This window comes from Salvelinus fontinalis, chromosome 27, assembly GCF_029448725.1.
Source record: "Salvelinus fontinalis isolate EN_2023a chromosome 27, ASM2944872v1, whole genome shotgun sequence".
NCBI classification, from domain to species: Eukaryota; Metazoa; Chordata; class Actinopteri; order Salmoniformes; family Salmonidae; genus Salvelinus; species Salvelinus fontinalis.
The window spans coordinates 11,375,932-11,396,980 of NC_074691.1; the positions used below are offsets into that span (position 1 = coordinate 11,375,932).

At 39.7% G+C, this 21,049-nt stretch overlaps 1 protein-coding gene across 18 annotated transcripts in view; it reads right to left on the bottom strand.

The window, feature by feature from the left end:
* Positions 1–17,777, bottom strand: part of LOC129825034 (receptor-type tyrosine-protein phosphatase kappa) — a 164,928-nt gene extending 147,151 nt beyond the window's left edge. For 6 of the 18 annotated variants that reach the window (XM_055884701.1, XM_055884704.1, XM_055884703.1 and 3 more), the window contains exons 1-2: positions 17,262–17,775; positions 13,372–13,395 (exon numbers count right to left, since the gene is read on the bottom strand). In XM_055884701.1, coding sequence (XP_055740676.1) covers positions 13,372–13,395; positions 17,262–17,334 — 97 coding nt within the window. In that variant the 5' untranslated portion in view covers positions 17,335–17,775. Of the gene's footprint in view, positions 1–13,371; positions 13,396–17,261 lie in introns of all 18 variants that reach the window. The other 12 variants (XM_055884698.1, XM_055884697.1, XM_055884699.1 and 9 more) reach the window with 5 other exon arrangements.
* Positions 17,778–21,049: the final 3,272 nt, after the last annotated feature.

Genomic DNA, 21,049 nt, shown 5'->3' on the forward strand with positions numbered 1-21,049 from the left:
ATGAAATAACACACATGGAATCATGTAGTAACCAAAAAAGTGTTGAAAAAATCAAAATCAATTTTAGATTTTAGATTCTTCAAAGTAGCCACCCTTTGCATTGATGAGAGTTTTGCGCACCATTGGCACTCTTTCAACCAGCTTCATGAGGAATGCTTTTCCAATAGTCTTGAAGGAGTTCCCACATATGCTGAGCACTTGTTGGCTGCTTTTCCTTCACTCTGCAGTCCAACTCATCCCAAACCATCTCAATTGGGTTGAGGTTGGGTGATTGTGGAGGCCAGGTAATCTGATGCAGCACTCCATCACTCTCCTTCTTGGTCAAATAACCCTTACACAGCCTGGAGGTGTGTTGGGTCATTGTCCTGTTGAAAAACAAATGATAGTCCTACTAAGCGCAAACCAGATGGGATGGCGTATCATTGCAGAATGCTGTGGCAGCCATGCTGGTTAAGTTGGCCTTGAACTCTAAATAAATCACTGACAGTGTCACCAGCAAAGCACCCCCACACCATCACACCTCCTCCTCCATGCTTCACGATGGGAACCACACATGCGGAGATCATCCGTTCACCTACTCTGCGTCTCACAAAGACACGGCGGTTGGAACCACAAATCTCACAATTGGACTCATCAGACCAAAGGGCAGATTTCCACTGGTCTAATGTCCATTGGTCGTGTTTCTTGGCCCAAGCAAGTCTCTTCTTCTTATTGGTGTCCTTTAGTAGTCGTTTCTTTGCAGCAATTCTACCATGAAGGCCTGATTCACGCAGTCTCTGAACAGTTGATGTTGAGATGTGACTGTTACTTGAACTCTGTGAGGCATTTATTTGGGCTGCCATTTCTGAGGCTGGTAACTCTAATAAACTTATCCTCTGCAGCAGAGGTAACTCTGGGTCTTCCTTTCCTGTGGCGGTCCTCATGAGAGCCAGTTTCATCATAGCGCTTGATGGTTTTTGCGACTGCACAATTTTCCCCATTGACTGACCTTCATGTCTCCAAGTAATGATGGACTGTCGTTTCTCTTTGCTTATTTGAGCTGTTCTTGCCATAATATGGACTTGGTCTTTTACCAAATAGGGCTATCTTTTGTATAACTCCCCTACCTTGTCACAACACAACTGATTGGCTCAAATCCATTTAGGAAAGAAATTCCACAAATGAACTTTTAACAAGGCACACCTGTTATTTGAAACGCATTCCAGGTAAATACCTCATGAAGCTGGTTGAGAGAATGCCAAGCGTGTGCAAAGCTGTCATCAAGGCAAAGGGTGGCTACTGAAGAATCTCAAATATAAAATATATTTTGATTTGTTTAACACTTTTTTTGGTTCCTACATGATTCCATGTGTTATTTCAGAGTTTTGATGTCTTCACTACTATTCTACAATGTAGACAATAGTAAAAAAGAAAGAAAAACCCTTGAATGAGTAGGTGTGTCCAGACTTTTGACTGGTAGTGTATATGGTTTACCTCTATTTTTTACTCTTTGAGTACCTACAATCAACTTGTCATGTTTCTAGGGCAAGGGTTAGTCTAGCCCAGAAATATACAGTGTTCTTTACTTCAAAATGACTGACTTTACCCAAATGACCCTGTTAATTTCAGTTCAAACCCACAGCGATGTGGTTAACCTAAACCACGTGGGGGAAAGTCATGAGTGGACCATAAATACTGGAGTCAATTGGGGGCCTTTTAGTAGAGTCACAGGGAGGGGAGTCTGGGGTGCACTACTTTTCTAAAGAATGGTCAAGTATACCACACAGGATGGGAAAATAACCAAACAAAGGCCTAGGACAGAAACATCCCACGGGCTCTGGTATTCATACAGTAAGCACATCTCTTATGGACATAACTTGCCAAGACAACGTCTGTCATACAAAGGCAGACTCTAGCTTAACTTAATCTACACTAAGCACATTTTTCCATCTCCAGTTTAATGCCTCCGACGAGAACATTTTAGGAATTTACCTGAAATAAACTGTGCACATAATTTACCAAAACCTACTGTATCATAACATTTACCTTAATTTGAGTCAAAACCTTGAACAAGTACCTAAAACACACCTTTCAGAATACACTATGAGTGTGATGATCTAGGCTATGCTCCATAGGTAAGTGTTGGATAAGGAGAGTGCTGGGGGTGTCCTGAGAAATCCTTTGCTCCTTTGTTATGAGTAAGGGGCAAAAAATTCCAAATTGAGTGGGGCCGTGAGGACTTGGCTCTTTGTGCCTTTAATGTACCAGTAGGCGACAGCCCAGTTGTCTCTGCAACCAGCAGGGGGATCTGCTTATCCTCAATGCAGAAAACGGACTGGGGGAGGTGGGAGGGCCACGGGAGGGGGGGGGGGGGTGGGGGTTAATGATATACATGATCAAATGTATATCATTAACATTCATTTGTGCCGACTTAACAAGCAAATCCTCTTTTTGAAAGCCTCCCTACTAAAATTCAACAAATAACACAACAGTGATCATGAGGATCATGTGTCGTTTTAAGCTTTGTTGTCTGCTCTTCCACAGGAAAGTAAACAGCTTAAGTTTATTAAGCAATGCTATGCATTTTTGGTCTTGAAAATAATACAATTTTACATTGAGGAAATAAACATGGAGTACTGTAACATTTCAAACGCTACGTCATAAACTACCTACATGAGGATTGTTCTGCGCTTAACTTTTCTATTGTACAAACAATCCAGACAATAGTGCCAGACAGACATGTATTGATAGGAAAACATAAAGCCTCCCAGACAGAAAAGGCAACAGTCTTCTTTTCTTATCCGTTTCAGCCCTGAGCTCGTGTGCCTGTGTGAGAATTCCCCTTTAAGATGATGTTGAGACTTCAGCCCTGAGCTCGTGTGCCTGTGTGACAATTCCCCTTTAAGATGATGTTGAGACTTCAGCCCTGAGCTCGTGTGCCTGTGTGACAATTTCCCTTTAAGATGATGTTGAGACTTCAGCCCTGAGCTCGTGTGCCTGTGTGACAATTCCCCTTTAAGATGATGTTGAGACTTCAGCCCTGAGCTCGTGTGCCTGTGTGACAATTCCCCTTTAATATGATGTTGAGACTTCAGCCCTGAGCTCGTGTGCCTGTGTGACAATTCCCCTTTAAGATGATGTTGAGACTTCAGCCCTGAGCTCGTGTGCCTGTGTGAGAATTCCCCTTTAATATGATGTTGAGACTTCAGCCCTGAGCTCGTGTGCCTGTGTGACAATTCCCCTTTAATATGATGTTGAGACTTCAGCCCTGAGCTCGTGTGCCTGTGTGAGAATTCCCCTTTAATATGATGTTGAGACTTCAGCCCTGAGCTCGTGTGCCTGTGTGACAATTCCCCTTTAAGATGATGTTGAGACTTCAGCCCTGAGCTCGTGTGCCTGTGTGACAATTCCCCTTTAATATGATGTTGAGACTTCAGCCCTGAGCTCGTGTGCCTGTGTGAGAATTCCCCTTTAATATGATGTTGAGACTTCAGCCCTGAGCTCGTGTGCTTGTGTGACAATTCCCCTTTAATATGATGTTGAGACTTCAGCCCTCGGGAGGTATTCAGAAGCAGGTGTACAGCAGCTAAAAACACATGATATCCAGGTTGCTACAAACATGATGACGAGGTAAACCACCCGTGGGGAGAAACCCACTCGACCTGGAAGACAGACAGGACGATGACGATGATGGTGGTGGTGGGGCAGCTCACTGTGAGTCAGTCACACAACAGCTCCACGCTGTAGCAACATGTCGACCATACACACTCGACCATTAACTGCAGACATATCTACAGAAACTGCAGACATATCCACGGAAAGTAATTCATGAGGAGCAGACAGACCTACACACGGCATGTCATTCAATTGGAATGAGCATTTGCTATCTGAGGTACTGAACTTGTAGGTCATATTTGGTAGTTAATCATCTATAAAGAAATCTGATGACAGTCAATTGTTATATATTCTTTTCCACACTACAAAAAAATATGGTCTCATCCAATTTAGCTACTAGCAGTTTAATTCAACTAGTCATCTGCAAAGAATATTGTTGTTCGCCACTGAATGCCAACTTTTAGACCATACGTTGGCTGCCTGTATATTGGAGTCGTGATTCGAAGTTAAAGTATGAGGCAGGACAGGCTGAATGTCTATTTTAAATCACCAGACACTGGCTGTGGAGCTGTTTTTTCTCCAACATGTCTGTGAAACCTGTCAATAGCTAGATTTACATCTAATTTGTGACAGATTTACATGCAAATATTCTAAAATCTGCATAAAGAAAATATGATAGACGGGCTGTGCTGTCCGTGTTTGCGCATTCCACCGAGCGCCATTAGCCAATTGGGAGCCACAGATCAATATGCAGTATGTTTGCCACTTCCTCGGTCCTCTTAGACCTTAGTTGCTTTTCACAATGAGGGATTGAAAACATTTTCCTACCAGTGGTGTGTTTCCACAAAACTGACTTATTTCAGATAGAAATCCGTGCGTGATGTTGGGCAAACAAAATGTTTCCGCTTAAGTTGTCATGAACCGAATAACAATCTAATGTTCAACGTGTTTCTATCGCATTTTCAACTCTACCGATAGTTTTGTTACAACAACTGTTGAGTTAAATAGTTAATGTGCCTAGTCTGGTTTTGACACGTGCTCTAGCCAACAGCTTGCAGATGCAGAGCAGGTAGGCTCGTCTGCATTATGAGATTATTATGGGTAAGAGCGAGAATATTTGTATTTGTCAAACGCCAGTCAAGCATCGATCATCATGTCTCCAGAATAAGACCCTTGACATTTATTGGAAAGGAGCATGAAGCTCATTGTCACGCCCTGACCATAGTAAGCTGTTTATTCTCTTGGGCACCATAGACCCTGTGCCCAAGAACACTAAGGTAACCTGCCTAAATGACTACAGACCCGTAGCACACACTTCCGTAGCCATGAAGTGCTTTGAAAGGCTGGTAATGGCTCACATTAAGCTTGTTGGTAATCCTGTCGAACACAGCTTTTTTTAAATGTATTGCGTAATAAAGTTGCATAAGTATTGCTCTCCACTTTCTGGTGGATCAAGCTTTGAAATCAGTGGAATTAGAGTATGATAGCTAAAGAGATGGAGAAAACACCTATCTCCGGATTACATCTTCAAACTAAGGGCAACCGTGGTTTGGCATTCCTGACAGGGAGATGTGCCCATCATGCATGATGATGTATACAGGTAAGATAGCTAGCTACATTTTCAGATTTTACACATCTCTAATTTTGACAGAAAGTGGTTTCATTTCAAGCTGAAGTGTACTGTTAGCTAGCCAGCTAACATTAGCTGGCTGTCTGGCTCCCTAGCTGACGTTATTATCCGTATTCCAGAGGCGCATTCATGCAGGGTAGTAACAACATGATTTGGCACTGTGTTCATTGTTGTTTAACTAGCCAATGTTAGCTGGCTGGCTCGTTAGTTAACCTCTTGGAACTATAGGGGGTGCTGTTCCGCATTAGCATATTTGTGTCTCCAAATTAAACTGCCTCGTGCTAAATTCTTGATCGTACAATATGCATATTATTGTTATTATTGGATAGAAAACACCTTCTAGTTTCTATAGAAGTTGAAATTTTGTCTCTGAGTGGTACAGAACAATTTCTACAGCACTTTTCATGACAGGGTTCAGATTTCAATTTTTTTTACCTCTGATCTGGGGTCTGTTTTTAAGGCGACAGTGAATGCTATGAAGAAACCGACACTGCCTACGTCTTCCTCTGGGTGTCTGTACGTCATCACGCTTTCAATGGAATCGATGGGATATTCACAGCCATTATAAAAGACCAAAATGTATAGAGACCGCCCTTTCTCGTCGTGCGCCTGAAGCGTGAAGGGCATCGGACCTGCCTCGTTCCAAATCGTTTTCTAACCAGCAATATTTCTCCGGTCATGTTTTTACTCGTTTTAGGTGTTAAAAACATCATAATGTAGTTAATTTGAACCGTTTTATAGCAATTTATATCCGTTTAGTGCGATTTTGAGGAATTTATTTGTTGTGCACTCTGAAACTTTGGACACGTTTTGGGGTGTCGGTCGTTGGTGGTGGACATTTCGAAGGACAGAGGACATCTATCGACCAAAAGACGTTTATAACATAGAAAGGATACATTGCCCAAGAATCTGATGGAAGAACAGCTCAAAGTAAGCAATATTTAATATGATAAATCGTGTTTCTGTCGAAATATTTTAAACGCATATTTCGCCATTTTGTTTGGTATAGCTTCACTTGGCGAACCCTGTATTGAAAAGTAAGGATAATTTTAAAAATGTAAATCAGCGGTTGCATTAAGAACTAATTTGTCTTTCGATTCCTGTAAACCCTGTATTTTTTAGTCAAGTATATGATTAGCTATTAATTAAACCAGATCACTCTGAAAGATGGCGACCGACATTTTCAGGCTTGTTTTGCTACTATTTTCATTGTGTAACCACGGTTTTGTATGGCTAAATATGCACCTTTTCGAACAAACTGTATATGTATATTGTAAAATGATGTTACAGGAGTGTCATCGGAAGAATTCTGAGAAGGTTAGTGAAAAAATTAATATCTTTTGGCGATGTTGACTTTTATCGCTCACTTTGGCTAGAATCAATGCTGGGCTGCTATGTGCTATGTGCTATGCTAATATAACGATTTATTGTGTTTTCGCTGTAAGACACTTAGAAAATCTGAAATATTGTCTGTATTCACAGGATCTGTGTCTTTCGATTAGTGTATGCTGTGTATTTTTACGAAATGTTTGATGATTAGTAGTTAGGTAAACACGTTGCTCATTGTAATTATTCTAGTCCATTTGTGACGGTGGGTGCAATTGTAACCTATGCCATCTACCTGAAATATGCACTTTTTTCTAACAAAACCTATCCCATACCATAAATATGTTATCAGACTGTCATCTAATGAGTTTTTTTGTTGGTTAGGGGCTATAAATATCTTAGTTTAGCCGAATTGGTGATGGCTACTGGTGTTGGTGGACAAATAAAAGATGGTGGATTATGCTAATGTGTTTTTAGGTAATAGATGTACATCTTTACATATTGTGTCTTCCCTGTAAAACATTTTAAAAATCGGAAATGGTGGCTTTATTCACAAGATCTGTATCTTTCATCTGGTGTCTTGGACTTGTGATTTAATGATATTTAGATGCTACTATCTACTTGTGAAGCTATGCTAGCTATGCTAAACAGTGTGTGGGGGGTGGGGGGTGCTCCCGGATCCGGGTTTCTGAGGCAGTAGAAGTTAACATTACGTGATGTGCGTGACCTTAAACAATTTTTACATAACTAGGTTCATTGTTTACCTAGCTAGCTAGCTACATGTCTTAAGCTAAAGTGTACTGGTAGCTAGCTAGCTAGCTAACGTTAACTTCTTATGGCTGCAGGGGCAGTATTGAGTAGCTTGGATGAAAGGTGCACAGAGGTGCCCAGAGTAAAAGGCCTGCTCATCAGTCATAGTTGCTAATATATGCATATTATTATTAGTATTGGATAGGAAACACTCTGAAGTTTCTAAAACTGTTTGAATTATGCCTGAGAGTTTAACAGAACTCATATGGCTAGCAAAAACCTGAGAAATCCAAACAGGAAGTGGAAATTCTGAGGCAGGTCGATTTTCAACCAAGATCCTTTTGAAATCACAGCGAGATATGGATGAGTTTGCACTTCCTACGGCTTCCACTAGATGTCAACAGTCTGTAGAACCTTGTCTGATGCCTCTACTGTGAAGGGGCGCCAAATGAGAGGGGAATTAGTCAGGTCTGCCATGAACAGACCATTCTTTGGCCATGCGCGTTAACATGAGAGGGAGCTCTGTTCCATCGCTCATCTGAAGTCAATGTAATTCTCCGGTTGGAACGTTATTCAAGATTTATGTTAAAAACATTCTAAAGATTGATTCAATACATTGTTTGACATGTTTCTACTGACTGTTTCGGAACTTCTGGACATTTTGTCAGCTTTTAGTGAATGCGCTTCCTGACGTTGTATTTGTTTACCAAACACGCTACAAAAATAGCTATTTGGACATAAATGATGGACATTACCGAACAAAACAAACATTTCTTGTGGAAGTGGGAGTCCTGGGAGTGCATTCCGACGAAGATCAGCAAAGGTAAGTGAAGATTTATAATGCTTTTATGAGTTTTGTTGACTGCACAATTTGGCGGGTAACTGTATGGCTTGCTTTTGTGGCTGAACGCTGTTTTCAGATGATTGAATATTGTGTTTTGCCGTAAAGCTTTTTGAAATCTGACACAGCGGTTGTATTAAGAACAAGTGTATCTTTAATTCTATGTAAAACATGTATGTTTCATCAAAGTTTATGATGAGTATTTCTGTTATTTGACGTGGCTCTCTGCAATTTCTCCGGATATTTTGGAGGCATTTCTGAACATGGCGCCAATGTAAACTGAGGTTTTTGGATATAAATATGAATGTAATCGAACAAGACATATATGTATTGTGTAACATGAAGTCCCATGAGTGTCATCTGATGAAGATCATCAAAGGTTAGTGATTAATTTTATCGCTATTTGTGCTTTTTGTGACTCCTCTCTTTGGCTGGAAAAATGGCTCCATTTTTCTGTGAGTTGGTGGTGACCTAATATAATCGTTTGTGGTGCTTTCGCTGAAAAGCCTATTTGAAATCGGACAATTTGGTGAGATTAACAACAAGATTACCTTTAAAATGATATAAGATACATGTATGTTTGAGGAATTTTAATTATGAGATTTCTGTTGTTTGAATTTGGCGCCCTGCACTTTCACTGGCTGTTGTCATACATCCCGTTAACGGGATTGCAGCCATAAGAAGTTAACTGCCTGGCTCCCTAGCTGACGTTATTATTCGTATCCCAGTGCCGTTTGCTGTTCTAGTTAGAGCCTAATGTTAGCTAGCTAACATTGAACCTGGTTGGTTACCTCCCAGCACTGTGGCATTGTTGGCACTGTGTTCATTGTTGTTTAACTAGCTAACATTAGTGTGTACAACACCTGTTGAATATGGCCGGTGTCAGTAAACGTCTGCAAAAAAGTGTCATGAACTTGTTGCAAGCAGAGCTGGTTAGGCTGTTTTCATGTTATCCATAGGTAAACAAATAATCGGGCAGAGCGTGAAGTGTGCGCTCAGAGAGCGAAACGAGATTGGTGGGGCTAAAGCTTAAGAGGGTGTGAACGAATCTGAATGGGTGTAGATAAAGAAGACTAGATACCAAAACATTCAAAGGCCATTTTCTCAAAAGTGAGTTTACAAGTTGATCAACTTTCAAAGCAGAATTACTTTCCCATTGTTCCTCAAATGCAGTGTATGATATATAATTTTGTAGCTCTGTCTCTACTTTAAACCATTGTAAAAAACACAATTTCAAATTTTGCTACATAAGACCGAATCCAAGTGGTGAGTAACATTTAGAAAATTGTACCAAAAGGTCCATCACGGTCCATCACAGACATCACAGATGTCGTGATTTAAAAAAAATACGATATGACTTTACACGCATAAAAACTGTGGATGGAAACGTGAGATAGTATGTGCAGCTAAAGAGAATCATGATAAGTGATTTAAAGTTTCCCCTCACAAACATTGAGCAGGGGATTTTGGTCAGGCCTCGAATTTTCTAATTTGTTCAAAGCAACCATTTGACAGAATTTAGAACATGTTGAATTGAAGTCAACCTCAATGGAGAGTACTGTTGCATGGTAGGCCTATACCAAAACTATATTAGAACATGAAAAATGGTTCGGTACTAGAATTTGTGTTACTTTCGATACTTCTGTTATATGTTTCTCACTGACCCCTTATTTTACCGCACGCTCCTGCTCCACGTAACATTGTGCAGGCTAGCAATGATTAAACCCCCACTCATGACACACAGAAATTAACACACTTCAATTATTCGACACGGCATGTAGAAATGTTGAAGAACACTTTACAATGGAAGAAGATACCGGTAGCGTCCAGCTTTGTAGGCTAACTTTCCTTGCTAGCTGACAGCTAAAGCTAACATAAATTCATTGCCCAGGTACTCTGTGATAATATGCAAACCATAACACTAAATATCCTGATTTCAAAGCTGATTGCCACCTAAAGCTTAATGCATTCACTTATAGAGAGTAATCGTAATGTCGTCTTTCTGTAGGCACTAACTCCGCCAAGGTTTGTTGGACAAATCCTAAAATGAATGGAGTTTTTGTAGGGTTTTTGGATAAACGCAGAAAATAAGGACTGAGTTAAACACAGGCTTAGGAGATCTTATATATTTTATTGAGATAATCTTCATCACCTAACGTCACTTTTTGTGAATTTTGAAGCATTTATGAAAAAATATAAAAGCTTCATAATTCATAAAGGTCATGTTTACTGATTGATATTGCCTGTGTCAACCTCAGACCTGTTTTCGGCGTTTATCGCAAAACCCTATTCTTTTCCCATTCATTTTCGAATTAGAGGTAACTAATTTCCGAGGTTTATGACTACAAGCTGGCGAGCACTATTCAGTCTCTCTCACACATCTCTCCCAAAGATTATCTATTGCCTCAGCAAACTAACTGCCTCGTGAATGACGTATTTACTGGTTAAAAAAGACAGCGCACATTTTTTATAGAAGAAGCTACTTCTATGCAAATGTTGTTGACCAGTACAATCAAATAAGTCCCAAATGGAATCTGTAGCCCCATAACATCAGTCAAAACAAGCTCAATAACTCAATGCATGCACACACTCCTATTGAATATGCATTCACCTGTATTGTGGATAGGCTTATATCTTTACCCAGTTTATTAATAGAGATTTACTCTATCAATAGAAATTTACTTTAATTATTACCATTATGTAGTTAGACTGATTAAAGTCAAGTCAAATTGATTGTATAATTCATTAATGCATACATGGCTGTCTCAGATGTAAAAAAAAAAAAAAAAATGCAACTGTAATGATATTGCCCAACAATTGAACAGAGCAGTAGCTGAGTTTATCTGCCTGGATCAAGTGCCATTCTGTGACTTTTGCTATTAAATATGCCTTCTTTTTTTGCAGTGGTATCGTTTTGGTATCGAGAATTGTGACACTAAACCTGGTATCGAAGTCAAAATTCTGCTATTGTGACAACAGTAATGGAGAGTTGTTTTTCTGTCAAATTAAGGACATGGGAGCTGCACTTCCCAGAACAGGGTGATGAATGTATGATGACGTATGATCATCTTAATTGAGTCAATGCAGTGATACTTCCATCTCCTTAAACCCTCCAACCAGAACAAAAAAGCAAAAATGCCAAAAATCTAATCCGTCAGACGTTTTTTTTCACTCCCAGTCTCCCTTAGGAAAAGTCCAGTCAGCTTTCAAAAGAAGCTTAAGGGCAGGCATCAGAATAGACCACCAAAAACACCATTACAGCTTTAATCTCCAAAATGCTGTGATGACAAAGACTGGGGATAACTGGGGTCTGAGACATTCACCAGGGCAATGAACACGAACAATTGCAGAGCATCTCTCCCTGTCCCAAATACCCAGCAGACAGGAGCATGATGCATGCTGGGAGCAGAAACACACCGACACTGTCCTCCCATGCAGAGCTTCAAGTGTAACTCCACAAGGCTTTTGTTGCCTTGCGTGTTACAATAGGCCCATGGCCCGTGTTGCTGTGAGCATGAAGAGGGATGAAATGCTCCTTTAAGTCCAGTTCAGAATACATCTGTCTGAGCGGGCACCTCTCGGGGCCAAATAAACAATAAGAGCACAGGGCCTTGGAAACACTGCAGACATTTAGTACTGTACGGTAAAAGGGTCATTGGATGGATTGTTCAAGGCAGTGGGCCTATGTTAACATGTCTGTTGGGTTTATAACAAGAACAAACTTGGTTATTCATTCGTAATCCCGAGAAAAACTGGCAGATGGGTAACATGCTGACAAAACCCTTACAGGTGCAGTTCTGAATAAATAAATAAAGGGGAGAAATAATACGGAAGCTGCTGATTTTGAGGAAAACCAAATTAAAAATCCATACCGTTGCAAAATCACTTGACACATTCTGTCAGGTATTGATTCACCATGCATAATCTAAAACTTCAGAAAGCTAAGGGAACAATAAGTGGCTGCATGCTGCAAATAGATTTTGTTGAGGCCACGCATAAAAAACATACAATTCTCTCACAGGTGCTGAGATAAGCAACTTCTCTCACTGTCACCTAACCTGTAATAAAACTAAGATATAAGACTGCAAGTGCTGCACTGAGTGGTCAGCAACTTCCACTCTTAGAAGAGTCTTATTGGTATTGAATAGCAGAGGGGGGGGGGGGGGGGGGGGGTCTTTCTTTCTGTATTGCCTCACACACTAGACAAGATCATTGTCTACCATGGCCTATGTTTTAATGAGGGGACATAGTAGTTTATGGCACCAAGTTGCCTTTTTTAAAAGAAGTGGTTAAACCAGACCAGGATGTAGACAATGGACAAAGCATGCAGTAACTAACCATACTCTAGGGGAAAATTGCGTGCATAAAAAACCTGAGGCTGAGATGTAGTGAAGGATATCCCATTAGGCCTTGGAGAAACTGAGAAAAGAACTCACTCTCTTGTGCCAAATTCATAAACATATCAAAGTAAAAACATACAAATGTACTGGAAATGCAAGTGCTATGATGAATTGTTTGTCAGAACAACCAGGGTTAGGCCAGGTTAGGCCAGTTATTTCTAGTGCTGACTCACCATATGAAAGCATCAATAGTGTTCTTCTCATTAGGGGTCCATTTTGAATACACCTCACCCAGTAACAGCTGTTCATCTCCTGCAGTGTCTACCTTTTGGTTAATGGCCATCTCTCCCGAGAGTCATTCACACTTGATTCTCAGATAGGTGGGCAACTAAATGAGTTTGCTTCTCTGTAATTACTTAGGCAACCACAGTGATTTTACAAAGCAAACACTAAAGGGTAACTGCAGATGAATGTCGTTTAAAAAGAATCCATTTATTCCATGCATGTAATGAAGGAAACCGTGTTGCTTACCTGCAACAACGGCTGTTATTTCATGTTATCGCCCACGGACGTCACATCCAAATTAATGTGTGGTATTTGGCTAACCTCACATGATCTGTAGCCCGCAAAAGTTTCTAAAATGTTTTGTTTTATATAAGAAAAATTATCGAGTCAACCTTTATATGCTGTGGTTTATTGTCCCAGATCATGTGAGAGCGTCACTAGCCATTCCCGAAGAGAGAGCCATTAACAGGGAAATACAGTGACACATCTGCACAGAGACCATATTGAGCATTCAAGGTGGCATAGTCCAACAGCCAGGAGTCATCAGGTCACAATTAATCAGGACAGGGGCTCCTGTCAAATGATAGCACAGCTTAGTAACTCACCCTTCACCGGTTGTCCCATTTGCGCTGCGGCCAGATGCAAGCAACAGAAAATAAGTCATAAGTGGATTAGCACACCGATTTGTATATTTCCATCGCAGAGCAGCATTGCTTTATGAAATTGACATTGTACATTTATGTAAAGTGATCTTCCAGTTCATTTCCATAATACCGCCAGCATAATCACATCATTTTCGAATCAATCTCGAAAATGTGTAATTTGCCTTTTGTCATTGTGTGTTTTTGATTACTCTAATGTAATTAATCCATGGTTAAGACTTTCTGATGAATACATCTGCAATTATATAGACAGCTGTATTTTCTATTTCCAACCCCCAACCAGTGGTGAATTAATCTGATGATGCAGGTTACACTCAAACAGATATCTGAGAACATGTGTGTGTGCGCTTTGAAGCGCAAAGACTTATGGAGGCCCTTAGTTAATCAGCAATTAAAAAAAGAGACTAAGGCCAAAAGGTTATAGAGGCAGAGGCTAAAGTAACAATTATGGGCTACATATCAGACTACATACAGTGGGGTCTGAAATTATTGACACCCTTGATAAAGGTGAGCAATAATGACTTTAAAATAAATAATTCAAAAACTGAACTATATTGTATGCTGATTTTTTTAATGTATATTATTTTATACTAATACAATTGCTCAGAGAAAGATTTTGTAACAATAATAACTTAAAAAATCATCAACAAAAAAGGTAGGGGTCAAAATGATTGACTCCCCTAAAGATTCTTGTAAATACTGTAGTTTAGTATTTGGTTAAAAAAAGTTTAGTATTTGGTCCCATATTTCTATCACACAATGACTACATCAAGCTTGTGACTCTACAAACTTGTTGGATGCATTTGCAGTTCTACATTACTGTAAATGCTACCATGATTACAGATAATCCTGAAGGAATCGTGAATAATCATGATGAGTGAGAAAGTTACAAACGGTCAAAGATCATACCCCCAAGACATGTAAACCTCCCTTGTTATTGGTAATGGTGAGAGGTTAGCATGTCCTGGGGGTATGATATTTGACCCTCTGTAATTTGTCACTCATCATTATTCACGATTCATTAAGGATTATACGTAATCATGGTAGCATCCACAGTCACGTAGAAGTGTTTAGAAACATATTCTATTCTTATTAACAATAAGTGACTCCAAAAGGACACAATACATTATTTACCATTCATTTTCTATTGGGCACAAAATAATCTGAAACACAACCAAAATGAACTGCAAATGCATCCAACAAGTTTGGAGAGTCTAGGGTGGGCCCCGACTAAAAAAATCTTGGCTGACCAAGAGTCGTCTGTTCTTTCAACCAATACATTTTTTTAAACTTGTATTTTTCCATATATAGACACACCCTTTGTGTTTTAATAAAATCAATTATATGTAGGCTACTGAGCTTGTCTGATGCTTTAAGCACACTGTGATTAAATAATTAAGACACACAAATGACTCAAGAGGGAGCCAGAGATCAAGAAAACTTTTCCATAATAAAAAAACCTGTTCCTGAACCTCCTCCTCCCGCCGCTATGCCTTCGTAGATTCTGACATTACGCTCCCGAAGTTGTCAGTAATAGGCTACACTAGTGGCCGGCAACTTTTTTCATTTGGAGTGCCAAATGTAAAAAGACCAGGTAGCCTAGTCCTACTTATATGCGTAATCAGGTGCGCGTCCTTACTCAACATTGACAGGAGCGCTCCAAAGAAAACACAATGAATAAATTGACAACTCGTAAATGGAATGAAATAAACCAAAACTTGTTTCTCACAAGTGTAGCATAGGTTGTGCGCTCTGCAAACAATGTTTCCACTCCTACAATCACAACAGTAAGACAGTAATAAGAATATATTAACAGAAATTACCGTAACCAAACAAACATTGTAGATGAGAAATTATGGGAATTAACAGTAAATGTACTACTGGTGATACTGGTGTGCCACCCCCACGGCCTCCGCAATGGATTAGTCCACTGAGACAGGCGTCAATCAAGACATGTGCCATACATTTTTTTTTTTTTGCCACAGCTCGACTAAAAAATATATCAACCAAACAATCTAAATGGGATCAGCCCTAGCAGAGAGACAAGCTTGATGTAGTCATTACATGCTAGGAGTATGGGACCAAATACTAAACTTTTGACTACTTTATTTATAAGAATCTTTAGGGGTGTAAATAATTCTGAACCCTACCTTTTTGTGAAAATAATGTATTACTTGTTAAACAAAATCTCTTTCTCTGAGCAATTGTATTAGTATCAAATTATATAATTTCCCAATTTTTTGGACCATACAATATAGCTCAGTATGTTAATTACTTATTTTATCCAGTCATTATTGCTCATCTTTATCAAGGGTGTCAATCATTTCAGACCCCACTATATCTGAACACATCAGATTCTCAATAAGAATTCCAAAAATGGGAAAATTGCTTCAAAAGAGATCATATGGATTGCAATACAAATATAAAAGATACATTAAACATCAATCTTAAATGATTGGGAATGAATAAATGGAATGAACATCTATTTAAATGACAAACAGCATTTATCAGGTTTCTTTAGAATTAACATTTTGAATGGTTTATAGAAAACAGGACTTCCCCCCCCCCCCCCCCCCCCTGCTGTTTTGCAAGTCCCCTGGGACACAGTATGAGATGTATTGGATTTCATTTACACAACAGAAAAAGCTAATAATATGTTTTACTATTCCACATAGTCTAGTAGAGTCTAAACATTAGGTTACAAAAATATATAAGCCGTTTAAATGAGTGATTTAGCCATTAAAACTGGTGGGTTTTTTAATTTTTTTAAATCTTTAGAGCACTTATGAAGAACTACAGTTTTGTAAATTTAGATGAAAATGTTGCAACTGAAGGTGAAACACATTGGACCCTCAAGAGTTGAGACATACTAAAAAAGTATATATTTTTTTACCCTGCGAGTAACTTTGTGACGCTTTATTGTATGGTTCCACGATCTGCTTGTTTACTTAAAGGTCACTGCGAAAGTTCAAAAGGGCAAAAGCTTTCATCTGTAATCACAATGTTGCATTGTAGTCATTCATGTTTCTAAACAAACTGACTTTTACCCGTTGGTTCCATGTAATAAGGAAGAATTAGGCTTTCATAGATTATATACAGGTAGTTGAGTCATTGTAGCCTATTCGTATAAGGACCAGTCTTTCTCGTGTCCAAAAAGTTGTTAATTAGGCCTCCTGTACAACCATATCATGCCATATTTAAGGTAACAGTTAGAGACAGCAGGCTCCTACTTTCAGTCTCACCATTAGCCAGCCTATTCTTGGCGTAAAGTTCCTAAATGGCAAATTGGTGTTAATTCAATGACTTCGGGTTTGCACAACATCTTCATTGGGCTACAGTATGCAACATAATGCGAAATTGCAACAATCTATTTACTGCTATTTTTGCCTGTTATGATCAAATTGTCCATTTCAATGTTGTGATCATGCAGAAATCATGGATCCGATAACTTTTTTCAAATTGGCGACATAGTCTACGGGTGCATGCAGCGACGTCAGGACAGACTCACATACTTTCGTTCTAGGTGGCAACATTTTGGGACGTAAGCGTATATTCTGAATGGTAACTTGCTCGCTATACCTACAGTAAAGCCACGGGAGAAATCGGACCCGATTTTGGAGCAATGATTCGGAACAATCTCACAAACATTAGGCTATCAGACTTGGAAAAGACATAAAGGCTAATTCTGCTTTTGTATCAAGTTTTTCCGGAACATCGAAATGCAACAGTCCACACCTTCATTTAAATGACTCCAACTAAAAACATTCACCACCAACTTTCCTCTACGCTCGGCTCGTACAGTCTCTCTCACAGAAAGGTTTAAAGATCCTTACCTGTCGTGAATTGAGCCCCGACGCTTAGAATTGAAGAGTAGAGTAGTATGAAGCGAAGTCTAAATGTATCCATGTTTGTTTATAGAGTTGTTCAAGTTTTAAAGCAGTTTGAGACGCTTATTATTCCTGTGGATTCACGGGCTCCATTCTCACCCCTTCACTCTTGCGGATACTTTGTTTCTCCGTGAGTGGAGTGAAAGTCCATGACGTCAGCATTGTCACCTATTCAAACGGCTCCTCTCGGAGAGATTTGGCTGCTCGGCAGGCTCTGAGACCGACAGCAGGCTCCCCCTAATGTTGGCAAAGTGCTACAGCTGCTTCGTTTTCATGCGTCTTTTTCTATCCAAACCGAACAGAAAGTGTATCCAGTTGAATTTGTGTTGCATTAAATTGTTGATTAACTTGAATCGGATGAATATGTATAGACGAGATCCATGAAATGCATTAATTAAAAAATTGCATAGCTTTTGAGACCCATTCACAATGACAGTGCCACTTATCACTATAATTCATAGAAAGTGGTACACTGGTGCCACTATACTCACCCGGTTTACCGGAGGGAGGGATTATAGATGTCTCATGAAAAGGAAAGGTAATTTTTCACAGTTGCAAAGTGAGCTGTTTGGTGATTGGACAGGGTAGGCTACTTGTAATAACTCAGTAGAAGCCTTCTGCAGACACTATAGGGACTTGAATTGAACTGGAAATATGAGTTGTAGATTAATTAGGTATCAAATCTTGAAATCCCTGGTTACTGTAGCATACCAATCAATCAACAGCAGCAATTTGCTGTACTTTCCCATTAATTCATAGGAAGTACTGATCTCCATGTATTGGTCCCTTTAGGCAGACTTGAGTGTGACTGCTGGCAATTTGCTGCCTCCATGCCATCTTGGGTGTCAAGTCAGTCTGATCAATGACACGATAGAGAGATGTAAGAAGAGAGGAAACGTAACATGATTGTATTTGTTGTGGGCTTGTAATTACACACCATAGTACGCGAGTCTGTAAGTCTGTCAGACTAAAGGCTTATCATACTTGACCCTCAGCTCTTCCCCAATGAGACGCACTGACTCTTCGGTGAGGGATTGCGAAGCAGGCCTGGCTGCCATGTAAACAGCTGAAATCAAAGGCTGCTTTTACATCTCCCTGCAAAGGGAGGGTGGGCTGCCTTTGGAAGGTGCCAAATTCAGGAGTCAAAAATGTTTGGACAGCATATAGTCAGCTCTGCTCTTGCAACACTTACCAAATAACCCCGATTTGCTCTCTCTGAAACACACTTGACATTTTTGTCATTTAGAAAATGCTCTTATTCAGAGCAACTAGGGTTAATTGCCTTGCGCAAGGGCTCATCGGCAGATTTCTGACTTAGTCGTCTCAGGGATTCAAACCAGCAACCTTTCGGTTACTGGCCCAGCGCTCTTAACCGCTAGGTTATCTGCCTACACACAGAGGATACATGACTGGAAGGTGATAGAAGACTGACGAATCAAGACAGTGTTTGAAATGGAGAGAGCGGGGGAAAGAAAGAGAAAAGCCAAGTAGACAACAAAGTGAATGTGTTAAAGGTGCTCACGGCCAAAAGGCCAGGCCTCGGCATACGTGAAATAGAAGGGAAAGAAACGTAAACACACTCTTCAAACATCCCTTTTGATAACCAGGACTAGATATATAGCGTTCCAGAGGGCTGTAGCTTGGCCTGGCTCATTAAAAAAAGCTATTTTCCTTGCTAGGAAAATACATGGTGGTCATGAATCTAATTAATTCACAGCTAGTCAACAAGCACATTTAGGATCATGTTTGACTTTTCAATCAGAATTTTTTGGAACATGAAATCAATAGTACTACATTGGTATTAAGGTTACAGGTACTTCATATGTACAGTAGCCTCAAGACTAGCTAAATAACAGCAAATATTGGCAGGCTTTTTTTTCCCTGTATAGATATTCATGAGATTTTGATAGTTACTTCTTTGTTTGACATCACATGGTGCACTTCAATGGGCTTGTTTCATTTCCCAGACTGAGATGCAGGCTCATGGCTATGTGAACCATTGTTTTCAAGCATGATGTGTAAACAATGCATGACTGGATGAGCACACCAGACCACACCCTTTAGAATGACACAATATTTAAAACACAACACAATACAGTGTTATATCATTTCCCCCCTGAAATACCACAAGGCATTTCAACACATCATCAGTGAGTTGAATATATACCAGTTGTATTTTATTTATGATAATTCGGAGACTGCTTTGGTGAGACTCTAGAGACTCTGTTTTTTGATTGCTTCAGTCACAATATTGTTTTCTGGTTATATAAAGGGAATTTTACTTTACTCCAAATGATCATACATGAAATACAATAATGGTATAGACAAGCAACACAAAAATACTCCCAGCTCACATTACTCAGCAGCAATAAAAGTGTTGGTGAAGAAAAGACATGTCAATGCCAACCAGTTTTTTAACCTTCAGTCTTAGAATCATGTTAATTTCCTTTTGTTTTGTTTGTTTGAACTCTAAAATAATCTTGTTGACTTTTTATCTCGGTTTTGGTGAAATTCTGATGCTCTCACACTCAAGCCTTATGATAAGGTGACAGATAACACACACACACACACACACACATACACATACATATACACATACACATACACATACACACACACACACACACACACACACACTTTACAATGAATGTATGAACATGCACATACACATGACAACTGGCCGTGACAGGTTTACACATGTATACAGCCTAGTGATGATTACATACTCCCTACGTTCCACAGTGACTGACTTGTGTGTTCAGAAAACCAATGAGAGGTGAAAGCAGGTGAAACATGTGATCTGTGTGATTTAAATGAGGTTTCTGTTTAACACATCTACCCTGGAACATACTGTATATCTACACTATCATGTTTGGAGACATTTCAACGCGCACCAATGTGTCACGGAAATACGTTACAAATTTGTCACAGATATAATACACTGTATGTTTTCACAGCAACACAATGTCAAGTTTTGAGGCAACAAAGGTACAATAGACAAAGTGCCAAGACGTTTGTCTTAACAGCATACTGTTGTTAGTGCTGTTTAATTTCTAAGGATTTCTACACCAAGTGTTTATAGTGCATTTGATCATCCAGGGGAATGGAGAAAACATCCAGCCTGCTGTGATGGATGGCTCAGAGTTCTGTGTGTCTCATACCACCTGAAATATTGGAGGTGTAGTAAAGGCCCAGGAGACATGGCGGTGAACCTGGACCAGGAACAGAGACATATCCCCCACAACCGAGCCATGAAGAGAATAACACAGGCCCACAAACTGGGAATCAACCACTGTGGAAGTGTGAGAGGAGAGGATATGACATACTGGAAGGTAGCCAAGTGCTACTGCAAAAACCAAGCACTCTCATTCAAATCAGTAGCTGGTTACTACAGATAAGTAGAAGTCGATTGTCTTAGAATGCATTTTTTCTGAGTGTTACTCAGTGCTATTAAGTGAGTAATTATTTAGAATTATTATGATTTAATGAAATAAGTTATCAATAGTTATTATCAAACAGGGATACTGTTCAATTCAGCCAAATATTTTTATGAAGCCTGTCTCCTCTAGCGCTGTAGTTTGAGTGGACTTGACCTCACGTCCTCAATGGCAGGTCTCCTGAAAATACTTCATCCACCTCTCGGTCTCGTAATGAAAACCAAGCCACTGTTCTATCATCAATCACACTTGATCCAAGTCTCTGAGAACCCCCAGGAGAAGACCTGACAGGTAGAC